General features: G+C 40.3%; 1 protein-coding gene across 1 annotated transcript in view; it reads right to left on the reverse strand.

Annotated features, from left to right (window-relative positions):
- The window catches only part of LOC133538683 (phospholipid-transporting ATPase ABCA1-like), a 129,452-nt gene that overhangs the window by 33,868 nt on the left and 72,599 nt on the right, over nt 1–22,985 (reverse strand). The window contains exons 13-19 of the mRNA XM_061880383.1: nt 7,399–7,607; nt 7,141–7,317; nt 5,449–5,671; nt 5,141–5,362; nt 4,848–5,052; nt 4,630–4,743; nt 44–218 (exon numbers count right to left, since the gene is read on the reverse strand). Of these exons, the coding sequence (XP_061736367.1) occupies nt 44–218; nt 4,630–4,743; nt 4,848–5,052; nt 5,141–5,362; nt 5,449–5,671; nt 7,141–7,317; nt 7,399–7,607 (1,325 nt within the window). The remainder of the gene's footprint in view (nt 1–43; nt 219–4,629; nt 4,744–4,847; nt 5,053–5,140; nt 5,363–5,448; nt 5,672–7,140; nt 7,318–7,398; nt 7,608–22,985) is intronic.

Below are 22,985 nucleotides of genomic sequence, written 5' to 3' on the forward strand. Positions count from 1 at the left end.
CAACACACAGAGCTCTGTTTACAAGAAGGGTGTGCCGGCGTACATTGTTGTGGTCTTTCCAGCTCCGTTGTGGCCGAGGAAAGAGGTGATCTGTCCTTCGTAGAATCTCAGGGATAGTCCATCGACTGCGAGTTTGTTTCCATGGCTGTAGACCTTCACCAGGTTCTCGATGTAAACACCTGGCTCAATGTGGCTCGGCTCCTCCTCTATGCACACAGCTGGAGATACAATTCAAAACCAATATCAGCATCTTAGCTTCGGTTGTAGTTTGATATCATTGTGGCACTACACAAGATTTTGTTAGTTGTCCCATTTCGACCCTTTTTTAACATCACTTGTGTAATACACCAGGGCGGACTGCAGCCTAGTGAGTACTGTAATAAAATTGTCTCTCTCCAAATCCTACTTAAAGATTTGCGGCTTGTACAGGTGACTAAGTGGGTGTTATTTCATGGCGACTAGGCTTTCTTCACGTTAGAAACCGTATTTAGAAACTCTTTAAACAGGGTTTTTTTCATGCTCCAGCTATAGAAAATATTCCATTTATAATTAAGAATTTTTACTTCGAGGAAATTAACGCACAACGACCGGGACTGGAAACGATTATCAACGATAAACGAGGGTTTATTGTATAACTTTGGCGACCAGAAGGAGATTTGGTTATGTGTAACAAAGGCCAGCCGGAGAGGCTTGGCCATGTGTACCTAAGTAAACCTCACTCCCTGGCTCTCGGGTTGATAGCCCGGGCTTTTAGCTCGGTAGCTAGCATGCTTGAACGACCCAGGTTCCATAACCTGGCGGGTTATGGAAGCCGGAGTGTGTGCATAACAGAAATATACAATGAAAACCTATTTCAAGTAGGTTTATAATGACATCTTAAAAGATAATGTATTATTATCATTTACATAGATTTGTATTTACTGTAGACAATTACATATCATCATCATTTATTTTTATTCCTTTCATGAAAATGCATATTTACAAGCCACGTACAATTGACACTGTCATTGTTTTTTTTGTTTTTCTTTCTTATACATTTCCATGATCAGGAAGGAGCAGATGGAAGAATTCTATTCTTATATTTATCCGCCCCTTTTTTTTTAACACAAATTACAGTATTTTAGATGAATTATAACTGTTCCCTCCACCAACACCCAAACTCCAACATACTTTTCCATTTTCCTTTAAGCAATTTTCACAATGACACGTCCAATCTAAATCAAAACTCAGTTCGATATAATTTCAGTTTTCTCTTTTTATAACTTTTTTTAAATACAAATATATTCTTACATATGAACAATAAACAAAAAGATTACATTGACAACTACAATTCAGATCAATCCAATATGTTCAATGTCATGTTTTTATATTTCAGATAATGTCCAGTTATATAAAAAAGTAAAAATATTGAAAAAAAAAATAAGTTGATATTTCCTACCAATTTAAAGCCAATTCAAAACTGCTATGCCCCGTCAACATTAATTGAAAAATGGTAGAGTGGCCGTGCCAGCAACTTGAGGGTTGCAGGTTCGATTCCCGCTTCCACCATCCTAGTCACTGCCGTTGTGTCCTTGGGCAAGACACTTTACCCATCTGCTCCCAGTGCCACCCACACTGGTTTAAATGTAACTTAGATATTGGGTTTCACTCTGTAAAGTGCTTTGAGTCACTTGAGAAAAAGCGCTATATAAATTTAATTCACACAATAAATGGGCAAAAACTATGAAGAAACACAAGTTATTTAGACATACATATCTTTGGGGAAAGGTTTTGTCTACAATGTAAAAATTGTAGACAATTTTTACATTGTTGGTAGAGTGGCCGTGCCAGCAACTTTAGGGTTGCAGGTTCGATTCCCGCTTGTGCCATCCTAGTCACTGCCGTTGTGTCCTTGGGCAAGACACTTTACCCACCTGCTCCCAGTGCCACCCACACTGGTTTAAATGTAACTTAGATATTGGGTTTCACTCTGTAAAGCGCTTTGAGTCACTTGAGAAAAGCGCTATATAAATATAATTCACTTCACTTCACTAGTACGACCGTTTTAGAAATACAAGCTGTAAATATGTCCTGACGACAAACTTCAAAGCGATGCTAAATCAGCAACTGAATGGATGTGGCTGGAATGCTGCTCAACTGAACCAAACCTGTTACGAAGAACATGTTGCCTCGAGGTATATACATTTAGCAGAAAAAAAGGATAACTGTATCCGTGAGGTAAATCAGTCAGTCCATCAAAGTAGGACAAGCACACAGCTGCAGAGAACAACGACCGCGGTGATGACCAGCTACTGAAGTGATCGGTTATGAACCTAAACAACCGCACGACTCTTTACGCCAGAAGCTGGCTCCACCGTATTTTTCGGACTATAAGTCGCAGTTCTTTTCATAGTTTGGCCGGGGGTGCGACTTATACTCAGGAGCGACTTATGTGTGAAATTATTCACACATTACCGTAAAATATCAAATAATATTTTTTAGCTCATTCACGTAAGAGACTAGAGCAGGGGTCGGGAACCTTTTTGGCTGAGAGAGCCATTTAAGCCAAATACTTTAAAATGTATTTCCGTGAGAGCCATATAATATTTTTTAACACTGAATACAACTAAATGTCTGCATTTTTAAGTAAGACCAACATTTATAGAGTATAATATGTCACAAACTCGCATGGCAGCAGTAGTAGCGACCCTTAGATGCAGGAACCAGGAGAGCGAGGCGCAGGTAAGATGCTTTTAATATCACCAACAGAGGAGAATGAAGCAGTCTTGCATGTAGAGTTCGAAACAATAGTCAATCTTCCAGCCCTGAGGAACGCGCAAGATAAGCATAAATAGAAACATGCTGATTGGCAGCAGTTGAGGGGAAAATAACACAGCGCTCAGCGGGACAAACAGGAAATGGCAACAAAATAAAAGCACTGATGGGAAGTAAATACGAAACAAAGAAGCAAGTTGGATAAAAATGCGGCTGCTAGACTTTTGACAAGAACAAGAAAGTTTGATCACATTACGCCTGTACTGGCTCACCTGCACTGGCTTCCTGTGCACTTAAGATGTGACTTTAAGGTTTTACTACTTACGTATAAAATACTACACGGTCTAGCTCCAGCCTATCTTGCCGATTGTATTGTACCATATGTCCCGGCAAGAAATCTGCGTTCAAAGGACTCCGGCTTATTAGTGATTCCTAGAGCCCAAAAAAAGTCTGCGGGCTATAGAGCATTTTCCGTACTCTGGAATGCCCTCCCGGTAACAGTTCGAGATGCTACCTCAGTAGAAGCATTTAAGTCTCACCTTAAAACTCATCTGTATACTCTAGCCTTTAAATAGACCTCCTTTTTAGACCAGTTGATCTGCCGCTTCTTTTCTTTTTCTTCTATGTCCCACTTTCCCTTGGGGAGGGGGTCCGGTCCGATGACCATGGATGAAGTACTGGCTGTCCAGAGTCGAGACCCAGGATGGACCGCTCGTCGGGACCCAGGATGGACCGCTCGCCTGTATCGGTTGGGGACATCTCTACGCTGCTGATCCACTTGAGATGGTTTCCTGTGGACGGGACTCTCGCTGCTGTCTTGGATCCGCTTGAACTGAACTCTCGTGGCTGTGTTGGAGCCACTATGGATTGAACTTTCACAGTATCATGTTAGACCCGCTCGACATCCATTGCTTTCGGTCCCCTAGAGGGGGGGTGGGAGGGGGGGGTTGCCCACATCTGAGGTCCTCTCCAAGGTTTCTCATAGTCAGCATTGTCACTGGCGTCCCACTGGATGTGAATTCTCCCTGCCCACTGGGTGTGAGTTTTCCTTGCCCTTTTGTGGGTTCTTCCGAGGATGTTGTAGTCGTAATGATTTGTGCAGTCCTTTGAGACATTTGTGATTTGGGGCTATATAAATAAACATTGATTGATTGATTGAAAAACAGAAATGAAGTGACATATCTTCCCATAATAAGTCTCTTATTCTTTTTAATAACATTTTTATTCGGAAGCTCACCGATGATAAATAAAATCCTTCTTGCCATTAATGCGACTTCTTGAACAGGTGCGGTAGAAAACAGATGGATGGATTAAAATGTATGAGAATGTTTTATATTTTGAATGTCATTTTTAACACTGCAATTACCAGCGGAATTATTCATTACTTATAGTGTTAAGCAATGTCAGCTAAGATTTATCTGAGAGTCATCAAAAGAGCCACATCTGGCTCTAGAGCTATAGGTTCCCTACCCCTGGACTCGAGGTATAAGATTTCATGGAATTTCGCGATTAGGAGTGACGGATTGTTTGGTAAACGTATAGCATGTTCTATATGTTATAGTTATTTGAATGACTCTTACCATAGTATGTTAGGTTAACATAGCAGGCACCTTCTCAGTTGGTTATTTATGCCTCATATAAAGTACACTTATTCAGCCTGTTGTTCACTATTCTTTATTTATTTTAAATTTCCTTTCAAATGTCTATTCTTTGTGTTGGGTTTTATCAAATACATTTCCCCCAAAAATGCGACTTATACTCCAGTGCGACATTTTTCCCTTCTTTATTATGCATTTTCGGCCGGTGCGACTTATACTCCGGAGAATACGGTACTTAAAAAAACGTTTAACTTCACAAAACAAGCATTATTTTTACCATCAGCGTTGCCTTTCGTGGACATAGGCGTTGAGAAGTTCTGGTTCTCTTTTTCGCCACACCAGTATGTCTTTGTGAAAGGGAAATACCAAGGTCTGGGTATTCCATACTGGCCTGCAGTGGAAAGAATTACATTTGTCTTTCACGTCTGTTTCTTATTTAGTACATCCCTCATTTTTGGTAAAAAGGTTTTCGAAGAGTAATTTGTCCAGACTTACCAGGGAACACAGCCTCAATATACCATGTCATAAGTCCATAGAGCACAGCGTCAAAGAGCATGAGAAAAATGGAGGTGGTCAGGTTGTAGCTATCCTCCTCCAGAGGGCTGGCCAGCAAGTTGGACCACTGGATTCCCACGCCTTGCTCCTCAAACAGGGATAAGTACTCACAGCCAAATCCAAAAGCTACAGGAGACAGCAGGCTCTGCGGAGAGGACGGTGAATAGACACACTTTAGTCCGGACAAAACAATACTCTGGTTATTTGTGGATGATTAAGTTGCATCAACGCACCACGACAAGTTTTGCTCCGTATCCGATGTAGTCTTGCCAAGCAACGCACAGCACGTAGGGCAGGTAGAGGGTGAAATAGATGATTCCACCGCAGGCCGCTGCCAAGTTAGCGCGAGAAAACAATGTGCTAATAAGGAAGCACTGCATGATAGTTACTACGCCGAAGGAGCTCAGGAAAAGAAAGACGACCCCTGAGTCGCTGTAAGGCAGCAAGTTTCCAGTCTGAGAGGAGGGATGGACATAAACATGACATCTATTACTTTCCACATTATCAGTGTTTAGCTAGAGAGACAAATAATTACACCTACCTTCAACAACATGACCAACAAGCCAGCGCTGATAAGCAATGGAATCAAACTGCTGATGAACCAGCTGAGCCACAAAATGCCATTGTTCAGTCCCATGATCCTCATGGTCTCCTTGAGCCGGGCTTCCTTCTCGTAGACCACTCCCTTGATGATGATGGCCACGGAGTACATCCACGCCAAAGTCATAAATAAGGGCATCGATCGACTCATCACCCGTAGGAAACTATGAAAGCAAAAATGAATTAAAAATGTAATCCGGTTTTTGAATCAATTGCTTACATGTTTTCCGGACTATAATGCTGCGGGTAATTTATGGATGTGTTCACAAGCTTTACATGTCGCCAATAAATCACATCAGACCAATGAAATTGCCTAACAGGTCACGGGGGACCAATGAAACTGTTAACATTAACATTTGTACCATATGTCCCGGCAAGGAATCTGCGTTCAAAAGACTCCGGCTTATTAGTGATTCCTAAAGGCCCAAAAAAAAGTATGCGGGCTATAGAGTGTTTTCCGTTCGGGCTCCAGTACTCTGGAATGCCCTCCCGGTAACAGTTCGAGATGCTACCTCAGTGGAAGCATTTAAGTCTCACCTTAAAACTCATTTGTATAATCTAGCCTTTAAATAGACCTCCTTTTTAGACCAGTTGATCTGCCGCTTCTTTTCTTTTTGTGGAGGGGGTCCGGTCCGATGACCATGGATGAAGTACTGGCTGTCCAGAGTCGAGACCCAGGATGGACCGCTCGTCGGGACCCAGGATAGACCGCTCGCCTGTGTCTCGGTTGGGGACATCTCTACGCTGCTGATCCGCCTCCGCTTGGGATGGTTTCCCGTGGACGGGACTCTCGCTGCTGTCTTGGATCCGCTTTAAACTGAACTCTCGTGGCTGTGTTGGAGCCACTATGGATTGAACTTTCACAGTATCATGTTAGACCCGCTCGACATCCATTGCTTTCGGTCCCCTAGAGGGGGGGGGGTTGCCCACATTTGAGGTCCTCTCCAAGGTTTCTCATAGTCAGCATTGTCACTGGCGTCCCACTGGATGTGAATTCTCCCTGCCCACTGGGTGTGAGTTTTCCTTGCCCTTTTGTGGGTTCTTCCGAGGATGTCGTAGTCGTAATGATTTGTACAGTCCTTTGAGATATTTGTGATTTAGGGCTATATAGATAAACATTGATTGATTGATTGATTGAAATTAAAAGGCCCTCACACAATCATTCAGTTAGCCATTTAGAGCGTTATGGACTCACTCTCGTCATGGAGAAGACACAACGAAATGCACACAACGCAGCCCCAAAGCCAAAGACGATCGACCCGGCCATCGGTAAAGGAAATCTATGTCCAATAAAGAGATCCCGAGAGGACAGACCGCAACATGTCAAAGAAGACGACTTTAGTTGATTCAGCACGTTGCAGGAGGAGAAGGGCGAAGATTTTAAACTTAAAGAACACTCTGGTAGGGTCATGTATGCCGTATTACAGACACTGTCTTTTGTAGACTTTGTGAATAAACACAACCGCCTGTGTAAATATTTTTAATATGTACACCTGCGGCTTGTAGACTTGTGCGGCCAATATAAGTATAAAGTTAAATTTGGCCCAAAATTAGGTGGATGCAGCATTTATTTACGGGTCTCTATAGTCCGGAAACGACATTAGTTTTAGTTCTACATTGTGCAGGCACTTACATGTCATCCACGTAGCAAGGGTAGGGCATCTGCTGAATATAAACACCCGTCTTTTCCTTGCTGCCTGTCACAGCTCGGATGATTCCCTGTTCAATCACATCTTGCAGGTAGGAGAATCCGCCCCATATGTAGCGCAAGTCCTCGAAGGGGTCTGCCCTGGGGCCAGGGTCCCAGTACCTGCAGACATTTAGACAATCCGATTAGCATAATAACATGAAAGAGTAATTTAAAAAATGGAGGGATTCTTTTCTCTCATACCCATCCTTGATCTTGTTGGTCCTCTCAACGTTGTCGATGTCCATGCGGATTTTGTAGTTGACGTTAGAGGGCAAGTCGGAGCTGTTGCCGTGGGCGATGTCAGGAAACACAATGCCTGCCCAGAACTTCTGGTTGTCAAGCAGACCCATGGATTTGTTAACTAAGCGCTCTTCATTTGCGACTGGCTCCAGTTTATCCAGGTTCACACACTGAGCGGCAAAAGAGGAATGGTTAAGGTTATCGGGGAGCAGAGGTGGGTAGAGTAGCCAGAAATTGTACTCAAGTAAGAGTACCGTTACTTTCGAGATGTATTACTCAAGTAAAAGTAAGGAGTAGTCACCCAAATATTTACTTGAGTAAAAGTAAAAAGTATGTTGTGAAAAAACTACTCAAGTACTGAGTAACTGATGAGTAACCTGATTACGGCAACAAATAATGCACAAAAACATAAAAATAGCAATGAGCAAATTCAGAGCCAGGAATATCTCTTAAGCAACTAAAACAATAATATATATTAAATAATAGTACATTAAAATAAAATAAAAAAAAATGGCACATTGAGCCACAATAACTTAACAGCACCATAGGCTCAGTAGGCATTCATTGATTTGATTGATTGATTGAAACTTTTATTATTAGATTGCACAGTAAAGTACATATTCCGTACAATTGACCACTAAATGGTAACACCCCAATACGTTTTTCAACGTTTATCAATTACTTAGTAAATGACCAAGTCGAGGTGATCTACCTCATATATACGTATACATACACACACATATCATACATACACACACAAATTATACATATATATATCTATATATAAATATATATATAGATATATATATATATAGATATACACATACATACATTTATATATACAGTATATAATTTATATTTATTTATTTTGCCGTTTTTGTTCACATGTTGAAGGTGTTTTAATGAATATACATGCATGTTTAACATATAGATTCCTATCTTTCATGAAGACAAGAATATAAGTTGGTGTATTACCTGATTCTGATGACTTGCATTGATTGGAATCAGACGTCCACGTTTTCAAATGGAGGAGAAAAAAGTTCCTCTTTTCTGTCTAATACCACATGAAAGTCATTGGATTTTGGCATCTTATTTGTCCAGCTTCCATATTCGTTTTTATACACTTTACAAGAAATACATTGGCGGCAAACTCCGTAGCTTGCTAGCTTGTTTGCGCTGGCTTTCGGAGACTCTTATTTTGTTAACGCAGGTGCGATGGAGCGGCACTTTTATTGTGAAGACAGGAACTGTGCGATCAGTCTTTAGGCTTTTGACGGGAAGTACGGTTGAAATAAAAAGAGCCATTTTTCCTTTACACTTTTGATTGATTGATTGAAACTTTTATTAGTAGATTGTACAGTACAGTACATATTCCGTACAATTGACCACTAAATGGTAACACCCCAATAGGTTTTTCAACTTGTGTAATCGGGTCATGTGACCGCCTGGCTCTGTTTGATTGGTCCAACGTCACCAGTGACTGCATGTGATTGGTGAAACGCAGGCATGTGTAGATTCTTCTTAGAAGCTCTGTAAATTAACCAAAACAAACATTAATAGATCGATAAAAAAAAGTAGCGAGTAGCGAGCTGAATGTAGATAAATGGAACGGAGTAAAAGTAGCGTTTCTTCTCTATAAATATATTCAAGTAAAAGTAAAAGTATGTTGCATAAAAACTACTCGTAAAAGTACAATTTATCCCGAAAGTTACTCAAGTAAATGTAGCGTGTTACTACCCACCTCTGTCGGGGAGTAAATATACATTTAGCAAATAATGCATTAGATATTGATGCTGTCAAATATATATATATATTTTTTTAAAATCAGTTTTATCACTCTTTTTAGATAAAATTACTTGCTTACATCATTTGAATTGACCTAAAAAAGACCCACATATTTTGACAAAAATGCAATTTTATTATCAGAATGTCATAAATGAACATTTTTTTAAATGTATTAGTTAAAAGTACCTCATTTATTTGCTTAAGCTTGGCAGCAGTTTTATATACAGTCCAGTCCGGAGTGTTGTTGGAAACTAAATTTGGAGCTAAATTTGTCGTCTCCTCACGCAACGTTGCACTGACGTTTCGAAACCATTGACCTGATCAAGGATCGTAAAACAATCCATTTTTCCTTTCAGGCAATCATCCACATTTACGGTAAAAGAGCAGCATGCTCAAAATTAAGAAATAATAATGAATAAACACGCAGTTGGAGAGTGGCCGTGCGCAACCCGAGGGTCCCTAGTTCAAATCCCCACCTAGTACCAACCTCGTCACGTCCGTTGTGTCCTGAGCAAGACACTTCACCCTTGCTCCTGATGGGTGCTGGTTGGCGCCTTGCATGGCAGCTCCCTCCATCAGTGTGTGAATGTGTGTGTGAATGTGGAAGTAGTGTCAAAGCGCTTTGAGTACCTTGAAGGTAGAAAAGCGCTATACAAGTACAACCCATTTATTATTTATTTATTTATAACAACTAGTTAAATTAAATAAAAAACAATACAAAAAAAAAAACAATGATAAATTGTGTTAAGATTCTGCAACTATACATGATTAATGGAAAGATCTTTTATTATTAATCACACGAGTTAACTTGTTTGTTTTTTTTGACAACCCTACTTTTCATATGACCTACCTTGAAAAAAAAAAACATCGTCTATAATGGAAATTTGCCCATATATTTGGTCAGAGTTACAAATCTCCCGTCCAAAGGCAAAACCCAGTAACTCAATTTTGGTCAAAACTGAGCTGATAATAATTTTGGAGTTCCTAAGTGATATGCTTTGCATTAGTGTATGCGATATTGTAATTTGTTCCGTAAGTAAGCTGTTACGCGCATGGCAGGACCTAGCAACTACCACATAACCGCGTAGATACAACAGAAAAACCTAGTATCTCAAGGGGACCAATCGGAGCTTCTTTGTCAGTCGCCTTATTGTCTTTAATGAGACATTTGCACGAATGGGGGCCGACGGTCAACCTGATGATGTGATATTATGGCACGAGGGGATATTTGGAAGATTGCAAGCACCTTCATTAAATGTATTCTTCTTGATTCTTCCCCTTGCATACTCTTTTGGGCAGATAACTGTTGGAGGTCAAAATAAAAACTGGACGCTGTACCCGGCTCTTGCCCAATGTGCAAACGCAGAATGGGGCCCACCGGATATTGCAATAAAATATCTGGAGAAAGGGCACACACGTTCATGAGAGCAGATTCAATCCATGGCTCAATCGGCAAGAAAATGAAAGCTGAAGAAAACATGTAATACACAAAAACGCACAAAATTACGTGCGTCCAAAGGTCACCAGCTTTGGCGTCACTATAGACCAGGGGTGCCCATTACGTCGATCGCGATCGACTGGTCGATCTCGGTGGGTGTGTCAGTCGATCTCAAGCCAGGCATTAAAAAATAGACATAAAAATGAGCAATCATCAATCATACCAAGACTTCACTTTCGTCAGTTGTTTGACATTCTCGGCACCCGAGGATCTTGTGAGATGACGCTGGCTGCTGCGAGCTCATATTTAAGAAAAAAATCACTAACAGGGCGGACGCAGACAAACACATTTTATTTCTAGAGACTCCGTACCTACTATCAAAACTCTAAAGAGCGACTGCACAGTTCCTGTCTTCACCATAAAATACCTGTTTCATCCTGCCTGTGCTAACAAAATAAGAGTCTCAGAAAGCTAGCGTGCACAAGCTAGAAGCTACGGAGTTTGATGCCAATGTATTTCTCCCCCGCCCTCAGCGACCGCTTTCTCACTTGCTTGCCCACCCGCACACTCACTGACGTCACTCACCTGCTGCCAGACATTAAAGGGCCACACACATATGCTACTCTCATAACAAAGTGTTTAAAAACCAGTATGCAAGTTGGACAAATGAGATGCCAAATCCAACCACTTTCATGTGGTATTGGACAGAAAGGAGGACTTTTTTTCCCCTCCATTTGAAAATGCGGACGTTATCAGCACCACTGTCTAATTCCAATCAATGCAAGTCATCAGAATCAGGTAATACACCAACTTATATTCTTGTCTTCATGAAAGAAAGGAATCTATGTGTGTTAAACATGCTTGTATTATCATTAAACACCATTAACTTGTTAACAAAAATGTCTCTTTCATAAATAAATAAATATAAATTATAAATAGGAATGAGGTAGATCTCCTTGACTTGGTCAATTGAAAAGTAGCTCGCCTGCAGAAAAAGTGTGAGCGCCCCTGCTCTAGACAGTGATTTTAAACTAGACAAACAAGTCAATGGCGTTTTAAAATCGTGTTTTTATCACCTTCGTCTTTTAGTAAAGGTTAAACCGTTTTTATCTTTTAACCTTTTTGAACAAGTCGTGCATGCTTTTATTTCAAGTGGCCTGGACTACTGCAAATGCACTTTATGCTGGCATTAGCCAAAAAGCTCTCTCCCGGTTGCAGTTAGTCCAGAACGCGGCAGCACGACTTTTAACAGGGGCCAGGAAACGCCAGCATATAACCCCAATTCTTCAGAGTTTGCACTGGCTCCCTGTTCATTTTAGAATTGAATTTAAAACATTGCTGTTTGTTTTTAAATCTTTACATGGACTGGCACCTCAATATATCTCGGACCGCATCCAAATTTACATTCCTGCGCGCGCTCTGAGGTCCGAGAGCCAGTTCAAGCTCGTGGTGCCCAAGACCAGACTTAAGACCAGGGGAGACAGGGCCTTCTCTGTGGTCGGCCCTAAGCTCTGGAACACTCTGCCCCTCCATGTTCAAACTGCTTCCACAGTGGAGTCTTTTAAGTCTCGTCTTAAGACCCACTTTTATTCTTTGGCTTTTAACACTACGTGAGTTGTGTGGTCCTCTGTTGTCCTCTGTGTTTTTTATACACTTTGATTTTTTATTTTGCAGTTTTAATTGATTTTACCCTTTAAAATAGTTTTTAATCATATTTGTTTTTCAATCAATCAATCAATGATTAGTTATATAGCCTTAAATCACTAGTGTCTCAAAGGGCTGCACAAACCACAACACAAGAGGAAATTCCTCAAGGATTTGCGTGTGAACGCTCCAATGTCGAAGTTGAACTAAAATCCTGGAATTTTTTTAGAATTGTTGAAAGAGAGCACATCAAACAGGCTGAATATTTTGAAGTTGAAACGGTTTGAATAAGATAAAAAAATGTGGGAATTGTGGAACTTTGAAAAATGTCCCATTGATTTAAATGTCATTTTTCATAAAATTTGGAAATTTTGAGAAAAGCGGGACTTTTTTGGAAATTGGTAAAAACAACTTGAATGTTCTGAATGACCTGATTGGTGTTGGATTTTTTTTCAAATTGGTCGAGAAATGTTGAGGTACAAACATTTTTAATTGAGAAATGTTTGTACTTTCGGGAAAACCGGGAATTTTTCCAGTTCAATAAACAACTTTGTTTTTTGTCCTGAATTTTTGGAATTTCGGGAAAACCGGGAATTTTTCCAGTTCAATAAACAACTTCGTTTTTTGTCCTGAATTTTTGGAATTTCGGGAAAACCGGGAATTTTTCCAGTTCAATAAACAACTTCGTTTTTTGTCCTGATTAAGAGGAATCATTTGACAGTGGAACACTTGAAATGTGTCAAAAAGTGTGGAAGGAGTAGTCGCCAGAAAATAAGGGTGGAAATAGGTCTTTGGCAAACCAGGAATTCAGGAAAATCCTGGAATTTTTTTTAAACTTGGGAAAAGTTTAGTTTGAATGTTCAGGATGGTGGAATGTGTTGAAGGTGGAATGGTATGAATAGGTTGAAAAATGTGGATATGGTGGAAATTTGAAAAATGCCCAAATCATATTAAATGGGAAAAATGTCCCAGAAAACCGGAAATTCTGGGAAATCTGGGAATATTTTGAATTTGTCAAGGTAAAAACCAGCGATTCCCGAATAGGCTGGACAGTTTGAAGTTGAAACGGTTTGAATAAGATAAAAAAATGTGGGAATTGTGGAACTTTGAAAAATGTCCCATTGATTTAAATGGTAGGAGGCCACGGGGAAGACCCAGGACACGTTGGAAAGACTATGTCTCCCGGCTGGCCTGGGAACGCCTCGGGATCCCCCGGGAAGAGCTAGACGAAGTGGCTGGAGATAGGGAAGTCTGGGCTTCCCTGCTTAGGCTGCTGCCCCCGCGACCCGACCTCGGATAAGCGGAAGATGGATGGATGGATGGATGGATGGATGATTTAAATGTGATTTTTCATAAAATTTGGAAATTTCGAGAAAAGCGGGACTTTTTTGGAAATTGGTAAAAACAACTTGAATGTTCTGAATGACCTGATTGGTGTTGGATTTTTTTTCAAATTGGTCGAGAAATGTTGAGGTACAAACATTTTTGATAGAGAAATGTTTGTACTTTCGGGAAAACCGGGAATTTTTCCAGTTCAATAAACAACTTCGTTTTTTGTCCTGAATTTTTGGAATTTCGGGAAAACCGGGAATTTTCCCAGTTCAATAAACAACTTCGTTTTTTGTCCTGATTAAGATGAATCATTTGACAGTGGAACACTTGAAATGTGTCAAAAAGTGTGGAAGGAGTAGTCGCCAGAAAATAAGGGTGGAAATAGGTCTTTGGCAAACCAGGAATTCAGGAAAATCCTGGAATTTTTTTTTAACTTGGGAAAAGTTTAGTTTGAATGTCCAGGATGGTGGAATGTGTTGAAGGTGGAATGGTATGAATAGGTTGAAAAATGTGGATATGGTGGAATTTTGAAAAATGCCCAAATCATATTAAATGGGAAAAACCGGTAATTCTGGGAAATCTGGGAAATCTGGGAATTTTTTGAATTTGTCAAGGTAAAAACCAGCAATTTCCGAATAGGCTGAACAGTTTGAAGTTGTAACGGTTTGAATTTGACGAAAAATGTGGAAGGTAGACCGCGCCAAAATCTAAAATCTGGAGTAGAAAGAGAACTGGAAGAGGCAATTCCTGAAGGAATTGTGTGTGAAAGCTTTGTTTTTGGTCCTGATTAAGGGTAATCATTTGACAGTGGAATGGTTGAAATGGGTTAAAAATATAGAAAGAGTAGTCGCCAGAAAATAAGGGTGGTAATAAGGCTTTGGAAAACCAGGAATTCGGGAATTTTTTTTTAAACTTTTTATATTTTTATATTGTTTTTATTGGTTTTATAGTTATTTATTTTTTGTTTATATTCAGTCATTGGTGGAGCATAATACTGTTTTTTTTGTTGTTGTTTTTTTTTAATATGGTTTTTAACATGGCTGTGCAGCACTTTGGAAACGTTATTGTTGTTTAAATGTGCTATATAAATAAAGTGGACTGGATTGGATTGGATCCATACGTTTGATGACTTTGTAGATCTTTGTAAGACAGCATCGAGATGGATTGGTTTTCCTTTGTTTTCGCAAAATCAGCTAGAAGTGAGTTACTAGGTTTTGCCTTTGCACGGGAGAAATGTAAAAAGTTTTTTTTTTTAAATGGCCATCCATCCATCCATTTCCTACCGCTTATTCCCTTTTGGGGTCGCGGGGGGCGCTGGCGCCTACCTCAGCTACAATCGGGCGGAAGGCGGGGTACACCCTGGACAAGTCGCCACCTCATCGCAGGGCCAACACAGATAGACAGAAAGCATTCACACTCACATTCACACACTAGGGCCAATTTAGTGTTGCCAATCAACCTATCCCCAGGTGCATGTCTTTGGAAGTGGGAGGAAGCCGGAGTACCCGGAAGGAACCCACGCATTCACGGGGAGAACATGCAAACTCCACACAGAAAGATCCCGAGCCTGGATTTGAACCCAGAACTGCAGGACCTTCGTATTGTGCGGCAGACGCACTAACCCCTCTGCCACCGTGAAGCCCAAAAAATGTCCCTGTTATGGAAAACACAGAGGACGCTGGCTCTTAGGAGATTACATTACATTATTAGCTTAGCCTTTCCTATACTCAGCAGATTTAAACTCAGCTGTACCATGCGTGTGAGTTTTGATTGATTGATTGATACTTTTATTAGTAGATTGCACAGTTCAGGACATATTCCGTACAATCGACCACTAAATGGTAACACCTGAATAAGTTAATCAATTCAGTTAAGTTAGAACTAGCCAGCGCCAGGCTGGATGATCCCGACGCATCGCAGCGGTAATACGATAGACCTAGTGCTTGTCAGAGCTGATCCGCTTGAGATGGTTTCCTGTGGACGGGACTCTCGCTGCTGTCTTGGAGCCACTATGGATTGAACTTTCACAGTATCATGTTAGACCCGCTCGACATCCATTGCTTTCGGTCCCCTAGAGGGGGGGGGGTTGCCCACATCTGAGGTCCTCTCCAAGGTTTCTCATAGTCAGCATTGTCACTGGCGTCCCACTGGATGTGAATTCTCCCTGCCCACTGGGTGTGAGTTTTCCTTGCCCTTTTGTGGGTTCTTCCGAGGATGTTGTAGTCGTAATGATTTGTGCAGTCCTTTGAGACATTTGTGATTTGAGGCTATATAAATAAACATTGATTGATTGATTGAAGGTAAGAGGGGATAAAAAAGGCAGTATGAGCGCTCAACAGTTCTACAGTTCTGACAGACATATTTATTATTATTGTTAGCCTTGACAGCTCTTGTGATAGACGACAGTAGGTAATGTCTTGAAATCTCCTTGTGAGGTAAACCCCACCTAGTAGGTCAGGTATGTTATTTACAGCGGGACCAGACATGTCCTGTGTTGACTTTTCTGACGCAAGTGTGTGCATTCTCGATCACAAGCTGGATTTATAGACAAGCAGTCTCTCCTCTTGGAATCATGAATTTAACTGGACAAAAAAAAAAAAAGGCTAATCATGGTCTTATACCATCGGAGCGTGACAATGGAGAAGTCACGGGGCGATACACCAACCTCCAAGAATTTAATTAGAGAAAACCAAGACGCCCATTTGACAGTAGGTCAGGAACACGGGTTAATGTTTGGCAGTAATAAATATACGTGCGGTAGATCTTTATCTAAGGCTTGCCCCTGGCTGGCATGATGACCCAGTGAGCACAGAGGAACACAGTGACCCACTAGGCATGGCCATGACTTGATTTTACAGTGTGCAGGTCCAAGAGCATTTAATCAATGATAAGGAGATGACCTACATAGGCAATTAGCAGTCTATTTACTTCTTGCAGCTTACATTCCATAAGCATGAGAGTGTGTGCAAAGGGACTATCAATCAATCATCAATCAATCAATGTTTATTTATATAGCCCTAAATCACAAGTGTCTCAAAGGGCTGCACAAACCACAACAACATCCGTAGTGGATCTAACATAATAGTGAGAGTCCAGTCCGTAGTGGATCTAACATAATAGTGAGAGTCCAGTCCGTAGTGGATCTAACATAATAGTGTGAGAGTCCAGTCCATAGTGGATCTAACATAATAGTGAGAGTCCAGTCCGTAGTGGATCTAACATAATGGTGTGAGAGTCCAGTCCATAGTGGATCTAACATAATATTGTGAGAGTCCAGTCCATAGTGGATCTAACATAATAGTGTGAGAGTCCAGTCCATAGTGGATCTAACATAATATTGAGAGTCCAGTCCATAGTGGATCAAACATAATAGTGTGAGAGTCCAGTCCATACGGGATCTAACATAATAGTGTGAGAGTCCAGTCCATAGTGGATCTAACATAATAGTGTGAGAGTCCAGTCCATAGTGGATCTAACATAATAGTGTGAGAGTCCAGTCCATAGTGGTTCTAACATAATAGAGGTAGTCCAGTCCATAGTGGATATAACATAATATTGTGAGAGTCCAGTCCATAGTGGATCTAACATAATAGTGAGAGTCCAGTCCATAGTGGATCCAACATAATAGTGAGAGTCCAGTCCATAGTGGATCTAACATAATAGTGTGACAGTCCAGTCCATAGTGGATCCAACATAATATTGAGAGAGTCCAGTCCATAGTGGATCTAATATAATATTGAGAATCCAGTTCCTTAATGGATTTAACATAATAGTGAGAGTCCAGTCCATAGTGGATCTAACATAATAGTGAGAGTCCAGTCCATAGTGGATCTAACATAATAGTGTGAGAGTCCAGTCCATAGTGGATCTAACATAATAGTGAGAGTCCAGTCCATAGTGGATCTAACATAATAGTGTGAGAGTCCAGTCCATAGTGGATCTAACATAATATTGAGAGTCCAGTCCATAGTGGATCAAACATAATAGTGAGAGTCCAGTCCATAGTGGATCTAAAATATTTTTGTGAGAGTCCAGTCCATAGTGGATCTAAAATATTTTTGTGAGAGTCCAGTCCATAGTGGTTCTAACATAATAGTGGGAGTGCAGTCCATAGTGGATCTAACATAATAGTGTGAGAGTCCAGTCCATAGTGGATCTAACATAATAGTGTGAGAGTCCAGTCCATAGTGGATCTAACATAATAGTGAGAGTCCAGTCCATAGTGGATCTAACATAATAGTGTGAGAGTCCAGTCCATAGTGGATCTAACATAATATTGTGAGAGTCCAGTCCATAGTGGATCTAACATAATAGTGGGAGTCCAGTCCATAGTGGATCTAACATAATATTGTGAGAGTCCAGTCCATAGTGGATCTAACATAATAGTGGGAGTCCAGTCCATAGTGGATCTAACATAATATTGTGAGAGTCCAGTCCATAGTGGTTCTAACATAATAGTGGGAGTCCAGTCCATAGTGGATCTAACATAATATTGTGAGAGTCCAGTCCATAGTGGATCTAACATATTATTGTGAGAGTCCAGTCCATAGTGGATCAAACATAATAGTGTGAGAGTCCAGTCCATAGTGGATCTAACATAATAGTGTGAGAGTCCAGTCCATAGTGGATCTAACATAATAGTGTGAGAGTCCAGTCCATAGTGGTTCTAACATAATAGAGGTAGTCCAGTCCATAGTGGATATAACATAATATTGTGAGAGTCCAGTCCATAGTGGATCTAACATAATAGTGAGAGTCCAGTCCATAGTGGATCCAACATAATAGTGAGAGTCCAGTCCATAGTGGATCTAACATAATAGTGTGACAGTCCAGTCCATAGTGGATCCAACATAATATTGAGAGAGTCCAGTCCATAGTGGATCTAACATAATATTGAGAATCCAGTTCCTTAATGGATTTAACATAATAGTGAGAGTCCAGTCCATAGTGGATCTAACATAATAGTGAGAGTCCAGTCCATAGTGGATCTAACATAATAGTGTGAGAGTCCAGTCCATAGTGGATCTAACATAATAGTGAGAGTCCAGTCCATAGTGGATCTAACATAATAGTGTGAGAGTCCAGTCCATAGTGGATCTAACATAATATTGAGAGTCCAGTCCATAGTGGATCAAACATAATAGTGAGAGTCCAGTCCATAGTGGATCTAAAATATTTTTGTGAGAGTCCAGTCCATAGTGGATCTAAAATATTTTTGTGAGAGTCCAGTCCATAGTGGTTCTAACATAATAGTGGGAGTGCAGTCCATAGTGGATCTAACATAATAGTGTGAGAGTCCAGTCCATAGTGGATCTAACATAATAGTGTGAGAGTCCAGTCCATAGTGGATCTAACATAATAGTGAGAGTCCAGTCCATAGTGGATCTAACATAATAGTGTGAGAGTCCAGTCCATAGTGGATCTAACATAATATTGTGAGAGTCCAGTCCATAGTGGATCTAACATAATAGTGGGAGTCCAGTCCATAGTGGATCTAACATAATATTGTGAGAGTCCAGTCCATAGTGGATCTAACATAATAGTGGGAGTCCAGTCCATAGTGGATCTAACATAATAGTGTGAGAGTCCAGTCCATAGTGGATCTAACATAATATTGTGAGAGTCCAGTCCATAGTGGTTCTAACATAATAGTGGGAGTCCAGTCCATAGTGGATCTAACATAATATTGTGAGAGTCCAGTCCATAGTGGATCTAACATATTATTGTGAGAGTCCAGTCCATAGTGGATCTAACATAATAGTGTGAGAGTCCAGTCCATAGTGGATCTAACATAATATTGAGAGTCCAGTCCATAGTGGATCTAACATAATATTGTGAGAGTCCAGTCTATAGTGGATCTAAAATATTTTTGTGAGAGTCCAGTCCATAGTGGATCTAACATAATAGTGAGAGTCCAGTCCGTAGTGGATCTAACATAATAGTGTGAGAGTCCAGTCCATAGTGGATCTAACATAATATTGTGAGAGTCCAGTCCATAGTGGATCTAACATAATAGTGGGAGTCCAGTCCATAGTGGATCTAACATAATATTGTGAGAGTCCAGTCCATAGTGGATCTAACATAATAGTGGGAGTCCAGTCCATAGTGGATCTAACATAATATTGTGAGAGTCCAGTCCATAGTGGTTCTAACATAATAGTGGGAGTCCAGTCCATAGTGGATCTAACATAATATTGTGAGAGTCCAGTCCATAGTGGATCTAACATATTATTGTGAGAGTCCAGTCCATAGTGGATCAAACATAATAGTGTGAGAGTCCAGTCCATAGTGGATCTAACATAATAGTGTGAGAGTCCAGTCCATAGTGGATCTAACATAATAGTGTGAGAGTCCAGTCCATAGTGGTTCTAACATAATAGAGGTAGTCCAGTCCATAGTGGATATAACATAATATTGTGAGAGTCCAGTCCATAGTGGATCTAACATAATAGTGAGAGTCCAGTCCATAGTGGATCCAACATAATAGTGAGAGTCCAGTCCATAGTGGATCTAACATAATAGTGTGACAGTCCAGTCCATAGTGGATCCAACATAATATTGAGAGAGTCCAGTCCATAGTGGATCTAACATAATATTGAGAATCCAGTTCCTTAATGGATTTAACATAATAGTGAGAGTCCAGTCCATAGTGGATCTAACATAATAGTGAGAGTCCAGTCCATAGTGGATCTAACATAATAGTGTGAGAGTCCAGTCCATAGTGGATCTAACATAATAGTGAGAGTCCAGTCCATAGTGGATCTAACATAATAGTGTGAGAGTCCAGTCCATAGTGGATCTAACATAATATTGAGAGTCCAGTCCATAGTGGATCAAACATAATAGTGAGAGTCCAGTCCATAGTGGATCTAAAATATTTTTGTGAGAGTCCAGTCCATAGTGGATCTAAAATATTTTTGTGAGAGTCCAGTCCATAGTGGTTCTAACATAATAGTGGGAGTGCAGTCCATAGTGGATCTAACATAATAGTGTGAGAGTCCAGTCCATAGTGGATCTAACATAATAGTGTGAGAGTCCAGTCCATAGTGGATCTAACATAATAGTGAGAGTCCAGTCCATAGTGGATCTAACATAATAGTGTGAGAGTCCAGTCCATAGTGGATCTAACATAATATTGTGAGAGTCCAGTCCATAGTGGATCTAACATAATAGTGGGAGTCCAGTCCATAGTGGATCTAACATAATATTGTGAGAGTCCAGTCCATAGTGGATCTAACATAATAGTGGGAGTCCAGTCCATAGTGGATCTAACATAATAGTGTGAGAGTCCAGTCCATAGTGGATCTAACATAATATTGTGAGAGTCCAGTCCATAGTGGTTCTAACATAATAGTGGGAGTCCAGTCCATAGTGGATCTAACATAATATTGTGAGAGTCCAGTCCATAGTGGATCTAACATATTATTGTGAGAGTCCAGTCCATAGTGGATCTAACATAATAGTGTGAGAGTCCAGTCCATAGTGGATCTAACATAATATTGAGAGTCCAGTCCATAGTGGATCTAACATAATATTGTGAGAGTCCAGTCTATAGTGGATCTAAAATATTTTTGTGAGAGTCCAGTCCATAGTGGATCTAACATAATAGTGAGAGTCCAGTCCGTAGTGGATCTAACATAATAGTGAGAGTCCAGTCCATAGTGGATCTAACATAATAGTGAGAGTCCAGTCCATAGTGAATTTAACATAATAGTGGGAGTCCAGTCCATAGTGGATCTAACATAATATTGTGAAAGTCCAGTCCATAGTGGATCTAACATATTATTGTGAGAGTCAAGTCCATAGTGGATCTAACATAATAGTGTGAGAGTCCAGTCCATAGTGGATGTAACATAATATTGAGAGTCCAGTCCATAGTGGATCAAACATAATAGTGAGAGTCCAGTCCATAGTGGATCTAAAATATTTTTGTGAGAGTCCAGTCCATAGTGGTTCTAACATAATAGTGGGAGTCCAGTCCATAGTGGATCTAACATAATAGTGAGAGTCCAGTCCATAGTGGATCCAACATAATAGTGAGAGTCCAGTCCATAGTGGATCTAACATAATAGTGTGAGAGTCCAGTCCATAGTGGATCCAACATAATATTGAGAGAGTCCAGTCCATAGTGGATCTAACATAATATTGAGAATCCAGTTCCTTAATGGATTTAACATAATAGTGAGAGTCCAGTCCATAGTGGATCTAACATAATAGTGTGAGAGTCCAGTCCATAGTGGATCTAACATAATATTGAGAGTCCAGTCCATAGTGGATCATACATAATAGTGAGAGTCCAGTCCATAGTGGATCTAAAATATTTTTGTGAGAGTCCAGTCCATAGTGGTTCTAACATAATAGTGGGAGTCCAGTCCATAGTGGATCTAACATAATATTGTGAGAGTCCAGTCCATAGTGGATCTAACATAATATTGTGAGAGTCCAGTCCATAGTGGATCTAACATAATAGTGTGAGTCCAGTCCATAGTGGATCTAAAATATTTTTGTGAGAGTCCAGTCCAAAGTGGTTCTAACATAATAGTGGGAGTCCAGTCCATAGTGGATCTAACATAATATTGTGAGAGTCCAGTCCATAGTGGATCTAACATAATATTGTGAGAGTCCAGTCCATAGTGGATCTAACATAATAGTGTGAGTCCAGTCCATAGTGGATCTAAAATATTTTTGTGAGAGTCCAGTCCAAAGTGGTTCTAACATAATAGTGGGAGTCCAGTCCATAGTGGATCTAACATAATATTGTGAGAGTCCAGTCCATAGTGGATCTAACATAATAGTGTGACAGTCCAGTCCATAGTGGATCCAACATAATATTGAGAGAGTCCAGTCCATAGTGGATCTAACATAATATTGAGAATCCAGTTCCTTAATGGATTTAACATAATAGTGAGAGTCCAGTCCATAGTGGATCTCACATAATAGTGAGAGTCCAGTCCATAGTGGATCTAACATAATAGTGTGAGAGTCCAGTCCATAGTGGATCTAACATAATAGTGAGAGTCCAGTCCATAGTGGATCTAACATAATAGTGTGAGAGTCCAGTCCATAGTGGATCTAACATAATATTGAGAGTCCAGTCCATAGTGGATCAAACATAATAGTGAGAGTCCAGTCCATAGTGGATCTAAAATATTTTTGTGAGAGTCCAGTCCATAGTGGATCTAAAATATTTTTGTGAGAGTCCAGTCCATAGTGGTTCTAACATAATAGTGGGAGTGCAGTCCATAGTGGATCTAACATAATAGTGTGAGAGTCCAGTCCATAGTGGATCTAACATAATAGTGTGAGAGTCCAGTCCATAGTGGATCTAACATAATAGTGAGAGTCCAGT

The sequence above is a fragment of the Nerophis ophidion genome, linkage group LG20 (assembly GCF_033978795.1).
Source record: "Nerophis ophidion isolate RoL-2023_Sa linkage group LG20, RoL_Noph_v1.0, whole genome shotgun sequence".
Classification (NCBI taxonomy): Eukaryota; Metazoa; Chordata; class Actinopteri; order Syngnathiformes; family Syngnathidae; genus Nerophis; species Nerophis ophidion.